Genomic DNA, 15135 nt, shown 5'->3' on the forward strand with positions numbered 1-15135 from the left:
ATCGATTTAAATAATTAACAAAGATCTTGTCTGGGTAATTCAGAAGTTTTTGTTTTAAAATGGAAATATTAATGGGACTGGAGACTTTAAGTGTTGGAGAGAGTCACTTTGGAGCTACTGGGCAGATGGCTTTAGAATGTGTGTCCCTGCAGAAACTGCACATATGGATGTTTTTGCACCGTCTGAAAGAGCATATACCGGAGTTGAAATTGTTACATATTTGCCTTCCTCCTGCGAATCTGATTCTTCACTCAAATGTGTCTTCCCTTGTAGATTGCTCAGGTGGGGCTGAAGAACAGATGGGATCGAGATTCTATTAGAGAAACTGGGAGGATTGATGCGCACTGCTGATCTGGAGGAGGTTGATGCTATAGCAGCTTTAGGGCAGAGAGATGTTAGCCGTGGTATCAAGCACTGCTAAACAACTTATATTAAAGTAGCCAACTACACCAACATCTTAGTTTATAGAGTAGAGATAACTCTGTTTAATTTGATTTATATCTATAGCCCAATTAAAAAAGTAAAAAAGGAGAACAGGTTTGTTTATTTTGTATCCAAGTTGCTGAGTTTGGTATATATACTATATAATAAGGTTAACATACTACTGTAAAATGACCAGCCCCTACATAGAATATGCGTAGTTCATTGACATTAATTTAGAACATGTAGTATGTTATGTATTCTGATTGGTCCAAATCAATATGTGTACTAAATATTTGAAACGCGTACTAAATCCTAAAATCCTAAAAGGTATAGACAATGTCGACCCAGGGGACTTCTTTGACCTGAAAAAAGAAACAAGGACCAGGGGTCACAAATGGAGATTAGATAAAGGGGCATTCAGAACAGAAAATAGGAGGCACTTTTTTTACACAGAGATTTGTGAGGGTCTGGAACCAAATAGTTCTATTTTTAGATAAGTGATGGCGCTTCAAAAGTAGGAGGATTCACTCCGTGTATGCACTTTGCACACAAGTGAGTCGGACAGCAGACTCCCACCATTTGCTTGCATTTCTACACAAATCATATGAATGGACCTGGAGAGGGGCCATTTCGACGGAATTCTGTCTACGGATGGAAAACTTTCACCCATGCAGTTGTAAATATAAAATGATGATACCGAAGTTTGTATTCGGCAGCTGCTATAGCATGCATTTCATTATGATAGTGTGGTTCAGATTACAGTTCAGGTTGTATCAGCGAGAGTCTACTGTATGAATATTTCGTTTTTTTTCCAACCGGATTCTTTTGTCAATTTAGAAATAATCTCAATACATTTAAATAAATAAAACTGTTCAACTTCCTTGTGAGGTATTTGTACAAAGAAAAGTCTTCTACCTGTTCCACCAGGGGAAGCTAAATCATCTTCCAGAACACTCTTTGTGCAGTGGAATTGCATTGTATTGTTCAGGCACGAGGCGAGAACAATGAAAGCACTTGCTTACTCCAATGGCATCAGGAACTCCATCAACTGCCCTCCATTTAGATGTGATCTGAATATACACTCTTGTCTGGAACAAGTTCAAGAAACTGTCACAATAAAATAACTGCCCTTTAAACCTCATGTTTCAGACAGTATCAGTGAATAGACAATTATCATTACCATAGCTTTACATTTTTAGGCTTTTACAGTAGTTGCTATATTGTACACACGTCTGTCCAGTCTTCCAGATCTGAAATCAGTGCTTGCAGGTATTTGCAACTTAATTTCAGCATATATTTTACGATCGTACGATCAAACCCCTTTAAATGTATTAAATATCTAAAAAAAAAAAAAAGGTGCATTATAAATGATGATAGATGTCTCTTCTTCTCCACCTTTGTCTGGCAATAAGCTTTTTTTTTCTAAAAGAGAAAATAATACTTTAAAAAAAGTCTAGAAATGAATAATCCAGGAAGGAAACCAGCATTCTGTGTTTAATTTCATTTTAGCTACATTAACAGGTTATTCTATTGGGTGACACCAAACATATACGGTCAGTAATGTGATGAAATGCAGCCAATTTGTTAAGCAGTTAACACAAAAATGCAATTGTCATCTTTTTTTTGTGTGAAAGTAAAATAGATTTTTATGAAAACAAGTTTAATGTAAGGACTCAAAAGTGTGCCAAGTTGTTTGTTACAAGGTATGAAATATTAACAGCTTGGGTTTCCTTTGTCATTAAAGCAGGTTTCATTTCACCAATACCTCTAATGAAAGTGGGGGAATGTGTAACATACAGCAGGGCTGGATTTTGCCACTTTCCCTTAACTTGTGCTGAAAATGCCTCTTCAGCAGTTCAATGTCCCAGTTTAACATTAAAAGCAAGAGTAAACATGAAACAGATGCCATTACAGAATGTGTGATCATAACATAATTTCCTGTGATCTAACTAATTAAACAAGTCATGTCTTATCATTAAAGCAAAGTAGAAAATATTGCCAAGTGTGGGAGAGAAAAAACGTCCCTCCCCTGCCTTTGTTAAAATGAAAAGAAAACACCCATATTGAACAAGGTACTTGTGGTAGTGTTAAAGGCGTGATTGAAAGGACCATTACCCCAGGTTTTACAAGCTGTTAAGGACTGGTAGGAGCTCCCCTCACATTGCATATCAAGTGGTATCACTTGGAGAATGAACACCAGTCGTTGCCTCAGCTGTTAGCTGTACATTTTTATTTTTTTTGTAACATAAGGTTAGATAATGTTTACAAAATAATAAACCTAAAATCTTAAGCAGTCAACAAAGATTCAATGAATCATATTAATTATTTAAATACAGCACATGCAAATTCGGTTATTCATTCCTCACTCTGCTATTACCCAATCGCTCCATAAGATGCCACCCTTGTTCTGTACTTAACTTTATCCAAGGATACATAATGTGCATTCTGTTCTTTACACATAGACATTACATACACATATTAGTAGTAGTAATAATTAATCCTATTGTATGTCTTCCAGGGGTTTGTTTAAATTACTTTTAGAATTACAGTGTAGGAATGTCATGATTAATTTGTTTTAAAAAACATTATAAAAAACATTATATGCGATGCTAAAATATTTACCCGTCCAATCGCACGCACACTATGCACCATTAGAGTTGTATGCCCTCAACTTCTATATGCTTTCAGGAACTAATAAGTCCATATTAGAAAAATGCAAATAATCGACGTAATTGTACGTATAGTAGACCCAAGCCATTAGGGTATTTCTATTGCTGACTCGTGCCATATATTTTGTCAGTACTGTGAAAAGCATTCTTATGTTGTATGGCTAGGTGGCAGTAAGCTGATTCGACAAATGAGAGCAAGCAATATACAAGTGGGCAGTGATTGTTTACTTTCCACATAAGAAAAACGTACATTTTAGAAGAAATTGGAATAAAAAATAAATAGCAACTCATTAAACAATTTCATAATATAATAACTCAATATGTTTAATTGTAGAATTGACAATCAAAAACTTGCGATTAAAATACAAAAAATGAAAAAAAAAGGAAAAAGGAAAAAAATGCTAAAAGAAAACATGGGATTTAAACAAAACATGCACTTTTGCAGTAACAACGAGGTTAGGTCACAGGAAAGCGTGTAGGCTGAATTATTAATTATGTAGGCTAAATTAAGTGAGGTCTGTGAAATCCGAAAACAAATGTTTGGATTGACAGAAAATGACAGACGGGAGAAAAAAGTCGGCTATCTTGTGAAAACTAACCACAAACCGTGACATCTACCAACATCTGCCGAGCGTTATATTTAAAAAAAAACCAGCAGAAATGTAGTTTGTGACAATGTGTTAGTCCTTGGTAACCTCAGATGAAGAAGGGTGATTTACAATACATATGTCTGTTATTGCGAGTCGAGTAAACGTAAGCAGGGGGTCAGTGTGGGATGTTGTCAGTTTAGTTGATTAGTAACGGTCTTACTCTTTTTGTTCAGTAAATACTAAAGGATAGTTTAAAATATTTGTCAATTAAATGCATCATCATTCATTTATCGCGCGTTTATTTCAAGAATTAGCAACAGTACACTATAATGGCCATAACATGTTGATGCTATTTCCTGACACTTTTGTTATGTATTGCTTTTTAACTTGCTACTGTAAACGTACAATAAAACAGCATACTTGTCACCAAGCCTAGTTCTGCTCTCTTTCAGACGATCAAGTCAGCGTTTACCTAAAAGGCAAGCCCAAATACACTTTGCAGTATGCGCAAATTCGAATGCAATTCTAATCAGTTTTAGGTAGCATAATTAAAATGAAAACAAGTCAAATATTATTTTTAGTATTTAAATAATAAAGCTAATACACGATTAAACGGGTTGCATAGACGCCTGGCCTTAAAGTTGTATTATTGATTTCAGTATCTAATTAATAATGTATGATCCCAGTGTTTTCATTTAACTGCAAAGTATTGTGTTCGTTAGCACGCACACTGGCTAGAATTCGGGGACAATTCGCAGTACGGTTTGGCCGGTAACATCTGTATGTTTCTTCCAGCCAATGAAATACTCTGTTTTTGTTGTTGGTTTTTTTTTTTTTTTTTTTTTTTTTAGGAGAGCCGGGTCTGTGAAAAGGGGTTGGTCGGGGTTTAGTGTACAGTACAGGTAGGTGGTTACTCAACGTCACATCAATACTGACCAGCTGCGATAGCTCATGCGAGAACTGTGAGTGGATTATGTGCTAGCCAGGACTTGCTTGCTAATGAAGTGATAAACGGCGTCCCTGTCTCGTATTACGTTTGCTCTTAAGAAGCACCAGTTTTTTGTTTTTAGTTGTCATGTTCCAAGGTCTCCGTCAGACATGCAGAACAGAAAGCTAACCTCCGGATCTGCACTTTTAACCTCGACCGCGGGGATTGACCGCTGCAGGGTCGGCGAAAGGCTACAAGCAGCTCTCGCTGGATTGCAAGAGCTACATCTGCTGAAGGTGAAGCAGGCACACTTGGTGCAAGAAACTTTAGAAATGGACCAAGAGAGGTCTTCACTGTCGTCCCAGAGAGAGGGGGGAATGCTGGATAGCTACTCCGAGGAGCAGCGCTTGGAAGCGACGTTAGCCTCATTAAAGGAACAATTGGTAAGAGAAGAATATTGTTAGTGTATTATTAGCATTGAGTTACAATTACTCGATCACTACAGGCTGCTAATTAATGTAAGGGTTTGCAAAACTTAAGTCTCTTGTAGACGTGTAGCTAATGGCTGGTATGTACGGTTTTCGATTCTGCTTTCTAGGGCAATGTAATGTGATGTTCCGTTAGAGCCTATATTACCTGTGAATGTTCCATTTCTCTGTGTCGTGCGTAACATACACATTTCGTTTACATTTTTCTAATATCAGTTAAAATCACCCATTATCCATAATTAATTGAAGTGGGTGTCTGTGTACGGAATGCTGCAGTGTTAAATACACTTTGTATTTTGATCACATATCTCATAATTGCAGTACATCTGCATGCAGGCTTGGGCTTGCCTATGCCAAATGTTACATGAATCAGATTATTAATGGCAATCAAAACATCTCTTAATTACAGACTGTGCAGTGTGTATGGGGTTTATTTGTAAAGTTAAATTTCCATTCTTCATCGCCAGCAGCAAAATGAATCTATTGGTAAACTTTAATTAGCGTGGAATATATATTTTAGACTTAGTAATAATAAGATTAAGTGCTTGTATATAAAGAAAAAAAGCGTTATTTTACGTGTGCTTATACTTTAAAAAGACCTTCCTTTTAGGTAGACAATAGGGGCAAATCTCATCATAAACAGCTTTGCAGATACATTGGATTACAATTTTACCTGCGTAAGGGTTTGATGTAGTTTATCATAAACTGAAAGTTATCTGTAGAATACAGCAGTGTAGTAAGCACCCAAGTAACGTTAAAGATGCACAGATCAAAGGTCTGTGTGGGTAGAAAAAAAAATACTGTGAGCATGCTCAGTGAAATAAAGGATCAAAGCAAACTTGCTTCAGCGCTCTGTGTGACGTCATGCGGTAAAATGAGTAATGCGGTAAAACAGATGAGGTAATAAATCATGTGGACCATATGGTTAAGTTACACATTTAATTTGTCTCATTTCTTTGATCTTTTGGACTAACTCTCGGGTTCCAACATAAAATATGTGCAGCCCTAGTTTTAAGTAACCAATATCCTGTCCCCTACATCATGTTCCAGTCTCTGTGGGGGGTATAATAAATGATCTGTCGCTGTTAATCACAAACTACTAAGCCTTATATTCGGAGTGCAGCTTCCAAAATGTGACCCAGCTTACTGATGCAATACACTGCATGGTATCTGTGCAGGCTCAATTCTGCAGTGCTGTGAACATTTTTAGTTTTTTCAAGTTGAACAACTGATGAATAATTGACCCCCAACCTCCCCAGTTTGTTATTTTACACTTTACACTTCCCAGCATATTGTACTTTTGGCCCATCTGTACAAAGAATGTTCACTTAGACAGCACTTTGTCTCAGTTTTGGGGTCTTGTTTTCTCACACTCAGGCTCCTATAAATATTCATTAAACTGTTCAAGACTGTTGTTGGATCATTGTTTTATTCTTTCTAACTTGCCTACCACGGTAATTGTATTAATGTTCCTGTCTTTTTTTTTTTTTTTTTTTAAGTCTCGTTTGAGGAGACAAGATGTTGGGCTTAAGAGCCATCTGCAGCAGCTGGACCATCAGATCAGTGAACTTAAACTTGATGTGTCAAAGGTGTCCACAGAACATCTGGAGAGTGACAGCAGGCCCAGCTCAGGTAACGAGGGGTTCCCATTCACACGCATACTATAATATACACATGTCATCCGTTTCAGGAGCTGCTCTTAAAGAAGGGGAGGGGGTGTTAATATCTATAGGGATATAAACAGCTAGGTGTTCATTTGTGAGGCCCATGTGAAAAAAAACAAAGGGCCAGATTTGTGCCCTCACTTTAAACAATGTTCAATCATATATGTTCAGATTTTTTTTTCTGTTTAAAAAAAAAAAAGTGGTTCAAATATTGCTTTAGAACACAAGCTTGGTAAATCTACACACAATTGCTTTTAAGTTTCTCCTACAATACAGTAAAAGCTGAATTGTAACAGTTTTTCTTTTCACTTTATCTTGATCCCAGGTTTCTATGATTTAAGTGACGGGGGCTCCTGTTCTCTCTCCAACTCGTGCACCTCTGTGAACAGTGAGTGCATGTCTTCATCCCAGAGCAGTCTGCCACCGTCCTGCCACCAGCCAGGGTCCCGGGTCAGCATGTTTGAGTACCGCCCGAGGTCAGCTGACGAGACCACTGTCCACGCTGGCAGCCTTCAGCAGCAGGGCATGTATATCCGAGCAGGCTGCAGAATCAGGACCAGCGCTGACTCCAGACAGAGACCCGTTTCCACAGGTAATTAATCACATCCACAACCACAGTTTAAAAAATAAAATATAGAGGATAATTTAACTTTATTGCTACTCCTACAGTGGAGGCCTTGGTTTGAGTTTAAACTAAAACCATTGTAACAACTATCATGCCAAACAAAATGACCTGTCGGGAGCGGTACATTAAATGCTTTATTGTGCAATACAAAAATTATTAGTTACATTGAAATGCTATTGACAATCTTAACAGGGAATGCTGTGGTGTATTTGGTCTCTACACTTTCTCTGCTTGGCTGAGTCATATACACATGACGTTGCACATTGACCTTTTTACTCTACAATTGTGGCATTCATGTTTATTCAGCAATTAGGTCTCCCATTTCTGTTTACCAGTGGTTTTCAGAAACTCTTTGTTAATTTCAATTTTTTTTGTACTAATTTCAGGTGATTTGGAAAGACTGATGAACCCAGCATTGGGATGCCAGAAAGTCCCTGACATGAAGTCTGTTTCGTCTTTGTGCCATGGCAGTGATATACAGCATACGGCTGTAGACCCCAAGTACCACAGCGACTTAGTGTCCAGGAATGGCAGTGACGTGTACCCATACCCGAGCCCCCTCCATGCTGTGGCTCTTCAGAGCCCCCTATTTTCACTGAGTGGGGAGGCTTCCACTGCAGAGAGCAACACAACCCCAACAGAGTCCACAGATTCACTTCAGGAAAGGCCAGTGTTTGAAAGCAGGCCCAGTGGCTACATAAACAGATTGATCCAGCACAGTAAGAGTAAAGCAAGCATCCAGCAAGAAGGCAGTAAACGAAATGTGAACTCCCAGAAAGAAAGCTCTCCTCTCAACAATGGGAGGACAAAGGGTAACCTCAACAACCCACCACTAGTTAAAGAGGAACGTGTCAGTTTTCAAGCACTGATACACAAAAAGGCACAGGATATTAAAACTGTTCCCACAATAAAGGTGGTACTTGAGAAATCAAGACAACAAGACTTTGCAAATTGCGTCAGTGTTGTGCAGCCGCAGAAGCGTTTGGAGGAATCTAGAATGGTCTGTTACCCTCCTGAGGCAGACACACAGAACTCTGCATTTGCAAAGAACATTAGAAGTTGCCCAGGCAGGGCTGTGAAAATGCAGACAAAGCCCTACCCTGAAAACTGCACCAGGGAAGCACTACAAGAAGCAGCACTGTCTCGAAAGCCAAACGGAAAGCACAGCAGCAGCACCGCTAGCTTGGAGGAGGGAACCTCTGAGGCACTTTCCAGATCCGAATTTGTTCACGCCAAGTTTGTCCCTGCCGAGTCCCATCAAGTGAAGGTCAGACAGGCCAGCAAGAAGACAAAGGCAGTAAAGCTGAAGAGGAGAAGCAGCGACAAGCAGAGGACTGTAAAACTGCTGCCTTGTGAAATGCCTGCAGTCAATAGGACACCTGCTGAGAGGGCTCTCCCTAATAAACATCATGGGGTAAAGGGCTTTGTCAGGTGTCCCACTTATGCAGGAGAAGTAGCCAGCAGGTCATGTTCAGAGTCTAGCCTGTATCCTGCTCACCTTAGACAGCCACAGTTTGTCCACAGGCCAGCGCCTCACAGAGCCCACAATCTCTACCCAGCAGAACCAAGAGCTTCCATAGATGTGATGAAGAAGAAGCAGGCACGCAGGTGGCAGTCCGCGGTGGAGATCTCCAGCAAGCATGCTTTGGCTCGCTTTGCTTATGGTGGTACCGTCGGCCATGTGCAGGCCATGCATCAGCAGCAGCAGCAGCTGCGGAAAGCTGGAGTGATGCGGGCCTCCAGCATGCGAGCCGGGCCCGGCCAGTACCAGCTCCACCGCAGCGTTTACTCGGATGCCATCAGCGAGTCGGACCAGTCTGAGTACTCTGCCGAATGCGCCTCCCTCTTCCACTCCACCATCGCAGAGACCAGCGAGGGAGAGCAGAGCGACCACACGGCCAACCGCTTTGGGGACAGCGAGTCCAGCGAGGGAGACTCGGACGCCTCCAGCAACAGCAGCCTCACCTTGGATTCCGACGAGACGGACGACAGCGAGCTGGTCTGGGCAGAGGCAGCCATGGGCCCCACAGCAGCCGGCGTGTCTCTGATGAAGCCCCAGCAGGCAGAGCCCAGGCCCTGCCGCATAAAAGCATCAAAGGCACTGAAAAAGAAGATTCGGAGATTCCAGCCGGCATCTTTAAAAGTTATGACCATGGTGTAGCACCTCAGCATAGCAGCTTGTACACTCCGTTGCACTCCATGTTGGGTCCATCCCGTTTGGCAAGACAATAGAAAAAAGAAAGAAAAATAAGAATGACATTCTTCATTGAACTGTAGGTGACCTTTTATGTAGACAGGAGAGGAGCCATTTTATATGTCTAATAGATTCATTAATATAACTTTCTGTAATGTTTTTTATTTTATTTTTAAATTTTTTGATGCAAATACCATATTTGGATTTTTTTTTACAGTAATTATTATTATGGCTTTCTTTAAAATGTCTCTTTGTTAAAGTGTTAAATCTAGTGTTAATAAAACTATTTAATGTTTGGGGAAATTATGGCTTTCTTTTGTCTTAATTAACAACATCACATTCCATAAATGCAAAACACAAAAAAAAAAAAAAAAAATAGGTAAAAAACAATTTAACAGAAGTTTATTTTTAATACTTTTAATTGTTTCTGTAGAATTTTTTTTACAGTAATCCTAAAGAAAAGTCCTCAAATCCATTCCATCAGCCAATTGAAAATAATTGTCAGCAATATAATTACTTGTGTAGTCACTGTAAATCTCTAACATTACCACAATCCCAGTACCTTTCAAGCATGGGGGTGTAAAAAACAAAAACATTTTTTCAGATGTTTTTTAAAATATTTCATGCATGAAAGGATTAAGCACATTTCAGTGATGGGAGGAGACGAGCAATTGTTACATCATAAACCAATGTGCTGTAAATACTGCCGCTTGACAAAGCCAGTCTTCTTAAGGCAGCAGGGTGAGCACAACACTCCCTTCGGTTAGTTCACAACTTATTTGCATCCCAGTTGTTTGTTACTGCTGTTGTAAACAGCTGCAGCATGACTTTCGTTTGCTTTACACATCTGTCCCAGTGCCTCGTTTCTTAAAGACATTTCACACCTAACAGAAATAGAAAGTAATGCCTGACTTATAGGACAGCTTGTATTTTCAATGGTGACATATTTACTATGAATTAGCTAGTGGGATTGAGGGTCCTTAAAGGCACAGGGACATTTTCTTAGTCTGGGGTACTATTGTTTCGTAACAGCAGTTTCTGTTGAACTCCCATACATTAAGACTGGCAATCCTTGATTGTGTTGAGAGAGTGAATCAGTGAAGCCAAGACTCGTATATCATAAAGAAAAACGTCCAAGTTTGTTAGTTACAATTCTGTTTTTCTATTACTTTGTGGATATTCTTGCGTGGGGATTGAAGGGAGTGGTTCAGAATTCTTCACTAGGCTTTTATTTTATCTGTAATCCCACTCTTTAAAGTTATTGTCAGACCTTGCAGGATCTCCGCCTCTGGGAAATTCGATAGTAAGGAATTTCAAAAGAGATCTTGAGGCTACATCCACTTTCTATTAACTGACCGTGGATTTCCTTATTTTTTTACCTTCAAGAAACTTTTTTCACATTGAAGTTGGAAGACAGTTTTGAAATAGTGCTGGTGTTGTCCATTCGAATCATTATGTCTGACCTCAGAAGAGATGCAGCTGTGAAAGTGCATTGACCTCAGCTACTCCTAATACTTCCAGATCTCACGCTTTGGGCATTATGGCCTAGAGGTGCCACTAACTGAAGAACGTGGGGTACTTATAGATCACATTGCTGTGTCTTTTCCAGGCAAGTATTTTGTGCTAAGAGTTGTGGTTTGTGTATTTAAAACATCAAATACAATTCATTAAATGGCATATTTCAATATTTAATCAATAAGCACTTCAAACCACCACCCTGTATACAGCACTCTTTGAGTGTTTTATAGTTATGGGTGAAATCCTTGTGCTGTACAATATGATTTTTTATTTTTTATTTTTTTGGAAAGATTAAGTTAGGAACATGATTTATATTATTGGCAACAATGATTCAATTTTTGCAACACTGTATTTAAAAATAAATAATTTAAAACGCCACAAAGGCCAGGGAATCCTGTTTTGAATAGCTTGAATGAATGCTAAATTTATCATAAAAAAGAAAAACATGAATGATGCCTTTATAATACAAATATATTCATTAACATTGGCTTACTAAAAAAAAACTGATTCTAAAATATAAATATATTTAATCTAAACAGTAAAATACATTGGTGCATATGAATCCCACAATGCTGTTGGGGCGCTGGTATAGTGGGAGTTCACAGTGACAGCCAGTTGTCGGTTGTCATGCTGATGCGCTATGCTGATGCGCTAGGGAGGCCGCACTGTGGCTGATCCCTGGAGCCAGCATTACACTTCAGCCACCAACACCAGGCAGAAGGATATCTAAATCATCAGATGGAAGGAAACGCAGATGGATCACATTAGTTTATAGTAAAAGAAGCTATGTCTTAGTTGGTGCTTATCGTGGCGAGAGCAGAGTCCAATATCAGCATGAAGTTTTAACACCTACTCTCATGTAATGGAAATCATTAACCAGGCTTCTTAAACTATAGACAGTATCCTAACATGAGATCATTTTCCAAAGCTGACTGCGCTGATAATTCAAGCAGCCTGACATGGCTTGACAGACAAGATGTAAAGATTAGTTATGTCACAGTTGCTACACATATTGTAGGTCAGTGTCCGTTATGAAAGGTAATACCTTAGCCTGAGGTGACACTAAAAAGGACACATTTGTTTTCCTGAAATTTGCTCCAGGGCTGTATGTGTTTCAGTCACAAGGGCTGTCTCTTTTCACAAATGACTTGATATGAATTGCATTAGAAAGGTTGTACTTTTTAAACAGATGATTTCTAACCATTTGGAAAATAAGACTAGATAGTTTAAACCTGAAGGAACCAGCTGAAGTGAAAGACAACAATGACCCGGTATTAGTTGTCAACGACTGTGCTTGTGTTTGGTTCAGGTAAGGGAGTTTGCAATCATCACAGGTATTTAGGAATGGAAACATGGATTTCAGACAGATCACCTTAATGAGTGTGCTTGTCATTCCTTTGTGAGTAACTGGAATCTCTGCTGAATGGGAGGGGCTTCCCAAAAAAATGTCCCCTGCAGCTCCTTCCATGAATAAAGATCTTTTCAAAACAGGACTCGGCCATTAGCAGGGCACTGAAGACAGTGGCCTGGAACCTCGGGCTAAGATTCTGATTAAAGCAGGCAACCTAACAGTCATACAGTAACCACAGACAACAATAGGAAATCCCCAGTACTGTAAACACATGATGCACCGAGAAACATACCTCTGTTAGACTATAAACTACAATGCAAGTGAGCTTATTTATTGTACTTCTTTGTGTTACAGCATGAAAACCCTCAGGGAATACATTTTTTTCAATTTATTTAATAAAGTTCCTCCACTGTTAAGATCAATTGAATAGACCCCTAAGTTTCTTGGTACACCTGATGGACCTTAATACATGTACAGCAAATCTTAAATGGTGCACAAAGGGTTCAGTCTCAGGATTACCCTACTGTAATTATACTCCAGATAATCAATTCGAGTACTAAGTGGTTAAACTGTAGTCTGCTACTGCTGCACACACATTTAACTGTTCAAAGTGCTGTGTAAATAGCTGACATTTGACTTTGTTCAAGGGAGACTTGCACATGGGAATGCACTTTACTGCAAGCTGCAAATCATTTGGAAGCAGACAGAGCACACTTACAGTAATCACACAACAAGCCATTCACAAAACACGAGAGCAGCAGCCGCCAGCTCCCAGCGGATGATTTGCCAAGAGGCACGTTCTTTTTATCTTTTTTTCTTTGGTATTTATTTTTTTAATTTGTTAACCAGGGAGGTCTAGTTGAGACATGCTGTCTAGTTTTTTTAGTGGTGTCCCAGAGGAACTCATAGCAACAGTTAGAAAAATAATTTACAACATGGAACTGTTACACACACACACACACACACACACATACACACACTGCATACAACAATATAAAGAACTACTTGATTACTGAAAGCAAATGTACAAAACACTAAAACACCTTGACTGCATTCAGGAAGTAATGTGTTTATATGCTTACATACACTTTGCACCGGCAGCCACTACAGCAATTATTCATTTAATTGCAGTAAAAGTAGCTGTAGTATTTTCCATGCAATCAAAATCCTCTTTGACAATTTTCCTTCTTTCAAGATTTATCATTTATTAGATGCTCAGGTAGACAAGTGTTTTTGAAAGATTTACCATCACTGAAAAAAACCCCACAAAAGACAAGATTCAGGTAAGATTACAAGATGGTAATTTAGTATCTCGGGGTCAAACACTGAGTTTTTCTTCAGTCTGAGCCTGGCAGAAAAGGTCACTTCAGCGACCCTTGATTACCGAGATGTGTGTCTTAGACTAGTGGAATGCAGTTGTTTAGATTACTCATTCTCAACTTGTTTGTTTTAGGGCAAACACAAACATACAGTATTTTTGTAAAGCAGTTATAGTTTAAAACAATTTTTCTGTTAGACATTAAAAGCCCATTATAAGGTACAACTTATAAGAAACTAAATGAAGTAAACAAACATTTCAGCTAATGCCTTCCTCATTTGCATATTGATGAAGGCACTCCCCGATTTGAGTTTTTTTTAAATAAGTTTTACCTTAGAATTCCAATTGAATGTTTTGAAGTTATGAACTGCTGTTAGCACTGCTTAAAAGGAATCCTATTTGCCTGGCTTACCTTCTAAGGATATCCTGCCAGTCTACTGCGTAAATATATTGGTTTTTGTTCATGTTCTAAAGACCTCCTTCATGATTTATGTATTCAAGTTCCATAACCCACTACACTAGAATGAGCCTTAGCTGGTGAATAACCAAAGAACCAGCAACTCACATACACCAACCCAATTTCAGCACCATAACAGTGACAGACACTTGAAAGCAATATTTATGATGTATGACTGTGTCTGTCATCTCAACTTTAATAGTAATCAGCTGAAAAAAATAAATAAAACAGCCATACTCCGCACCAGGATTTAAAAGATTAAGACTGGAGCCTTACTGCCAGGGTTGCCAACCTTTCTTTTGGTCTTATTTACTTCTTATGGTCATACATGGACACATTTGCAGACTGGATCATTTGCTTCGTTGGTCTGAAGCTGGTGCTGTTTTAACAGCAGTCTTCATAGTCAGAATTACATCCAGAATGTCTGTAAACAGTTGATTTCTTAGATCTGTTTTACAAGGTTCATCTGAGAATGTTTGCAGTACTGTGTGGCAGAGCCAATATATTAATGGCAAACTTGGCAAGTGTAGGAAAGCGTGGCCCTCCACTAGGTGTGGACAACAGCGTCATTTTGTGCCCGTATTCAGCCGCCAGATTCCGTCTAAGATCTGTCAAGTCAGTCACTTGGTACTGCATAAATTCAATTTCTAGGCTATCTAGCATATTTCCAAAAACAAGCTGTAATTTGGCTACTTGGTTAAGATGTATACTAATTTCAGTACGGTATTGTTAATTGGCATTTCTTTTCTCTACCATCATATAAGGTGTGTAGGTATATGCCATTCGAGCTGATTGGGAAAGCCACAAAGCAATACAAATAAAGTAGCCTTTATTTCAATCCAAAAATCACAGAATTATTTTTGTTATTTGCAGGTTTACAGACAGTGTTAAAATGTGACTTTTGTTTACT

General features: G+C 38.9%; 1 protein-coding gene across 1 annotated transcript; it reads left to right on the forward strand.

The window, feature by feature from the left end:
* The first annotated feature begins 4562 nt into the window (after window positions 1-4562).
* LOC117411602 (dapper homolog 2-like) lies at window positions 4563-9884 on the forward strand. Its single transcript, XM_034019270.3, has 4 exons — window positions 4563-5053; window positions 6598-6730; window positions 7088-7354; window positions 7774-9884. The coding sequence occupies exons 1-4, from the start codon at window positions 4781-4783 to the stop codon at window positions 9546-9548; spliced, it is 2448 nt and encodes an 815-aa protein (XP_033875161.3). The 5' UTR covers window positions 4563-4780; the 3' UTR covers window positions 9549-9884.
* The last annotated feature ends 5251 nt before the right edge of the window (window positions 9885-15135 follow it).

Source organism: Acipenser ruthenus, chromosome 6, assembly GCF_902713425.1.
Source record: "Acipenser ruthenus chromosome 6, fAciRut3.2 maternal haplotype, whole genome shotgun sequence".
Classification (NCBI taxonomy): domain Eukaryota; kingdom Metazoa; phylum Chordata; class Actinopteri; order Acipenseriformes; family Acipenseridae; genus Acipenser; species Acipenser ruthenus.

Excerpts from the sequence above, each read along its gene's own strand:
- LOC117411602 (XM_034019270.3), top strand. The coding sequence starts at position 4,781 with ATGCAGAACAGAAAGCTAACCTCCGGATCTGCACTTTTAACCTCGACC. Across the intron at positions 6,731-7,087 it reads TGACAGCAGGCCCAGCTCAG|GTTTCTATGATTTAAGTGAC; the intron begins GTAACGAGGGGT and ends TCTTGATCCCAG. Across the intron at positions 7,355-7,773 it reads ACAGAGACCCGTTTCCACAG|GTGATTTGGAAAGACTGATG; the intron begins GTAATTAATCAC and ends TACTAATTTCAG.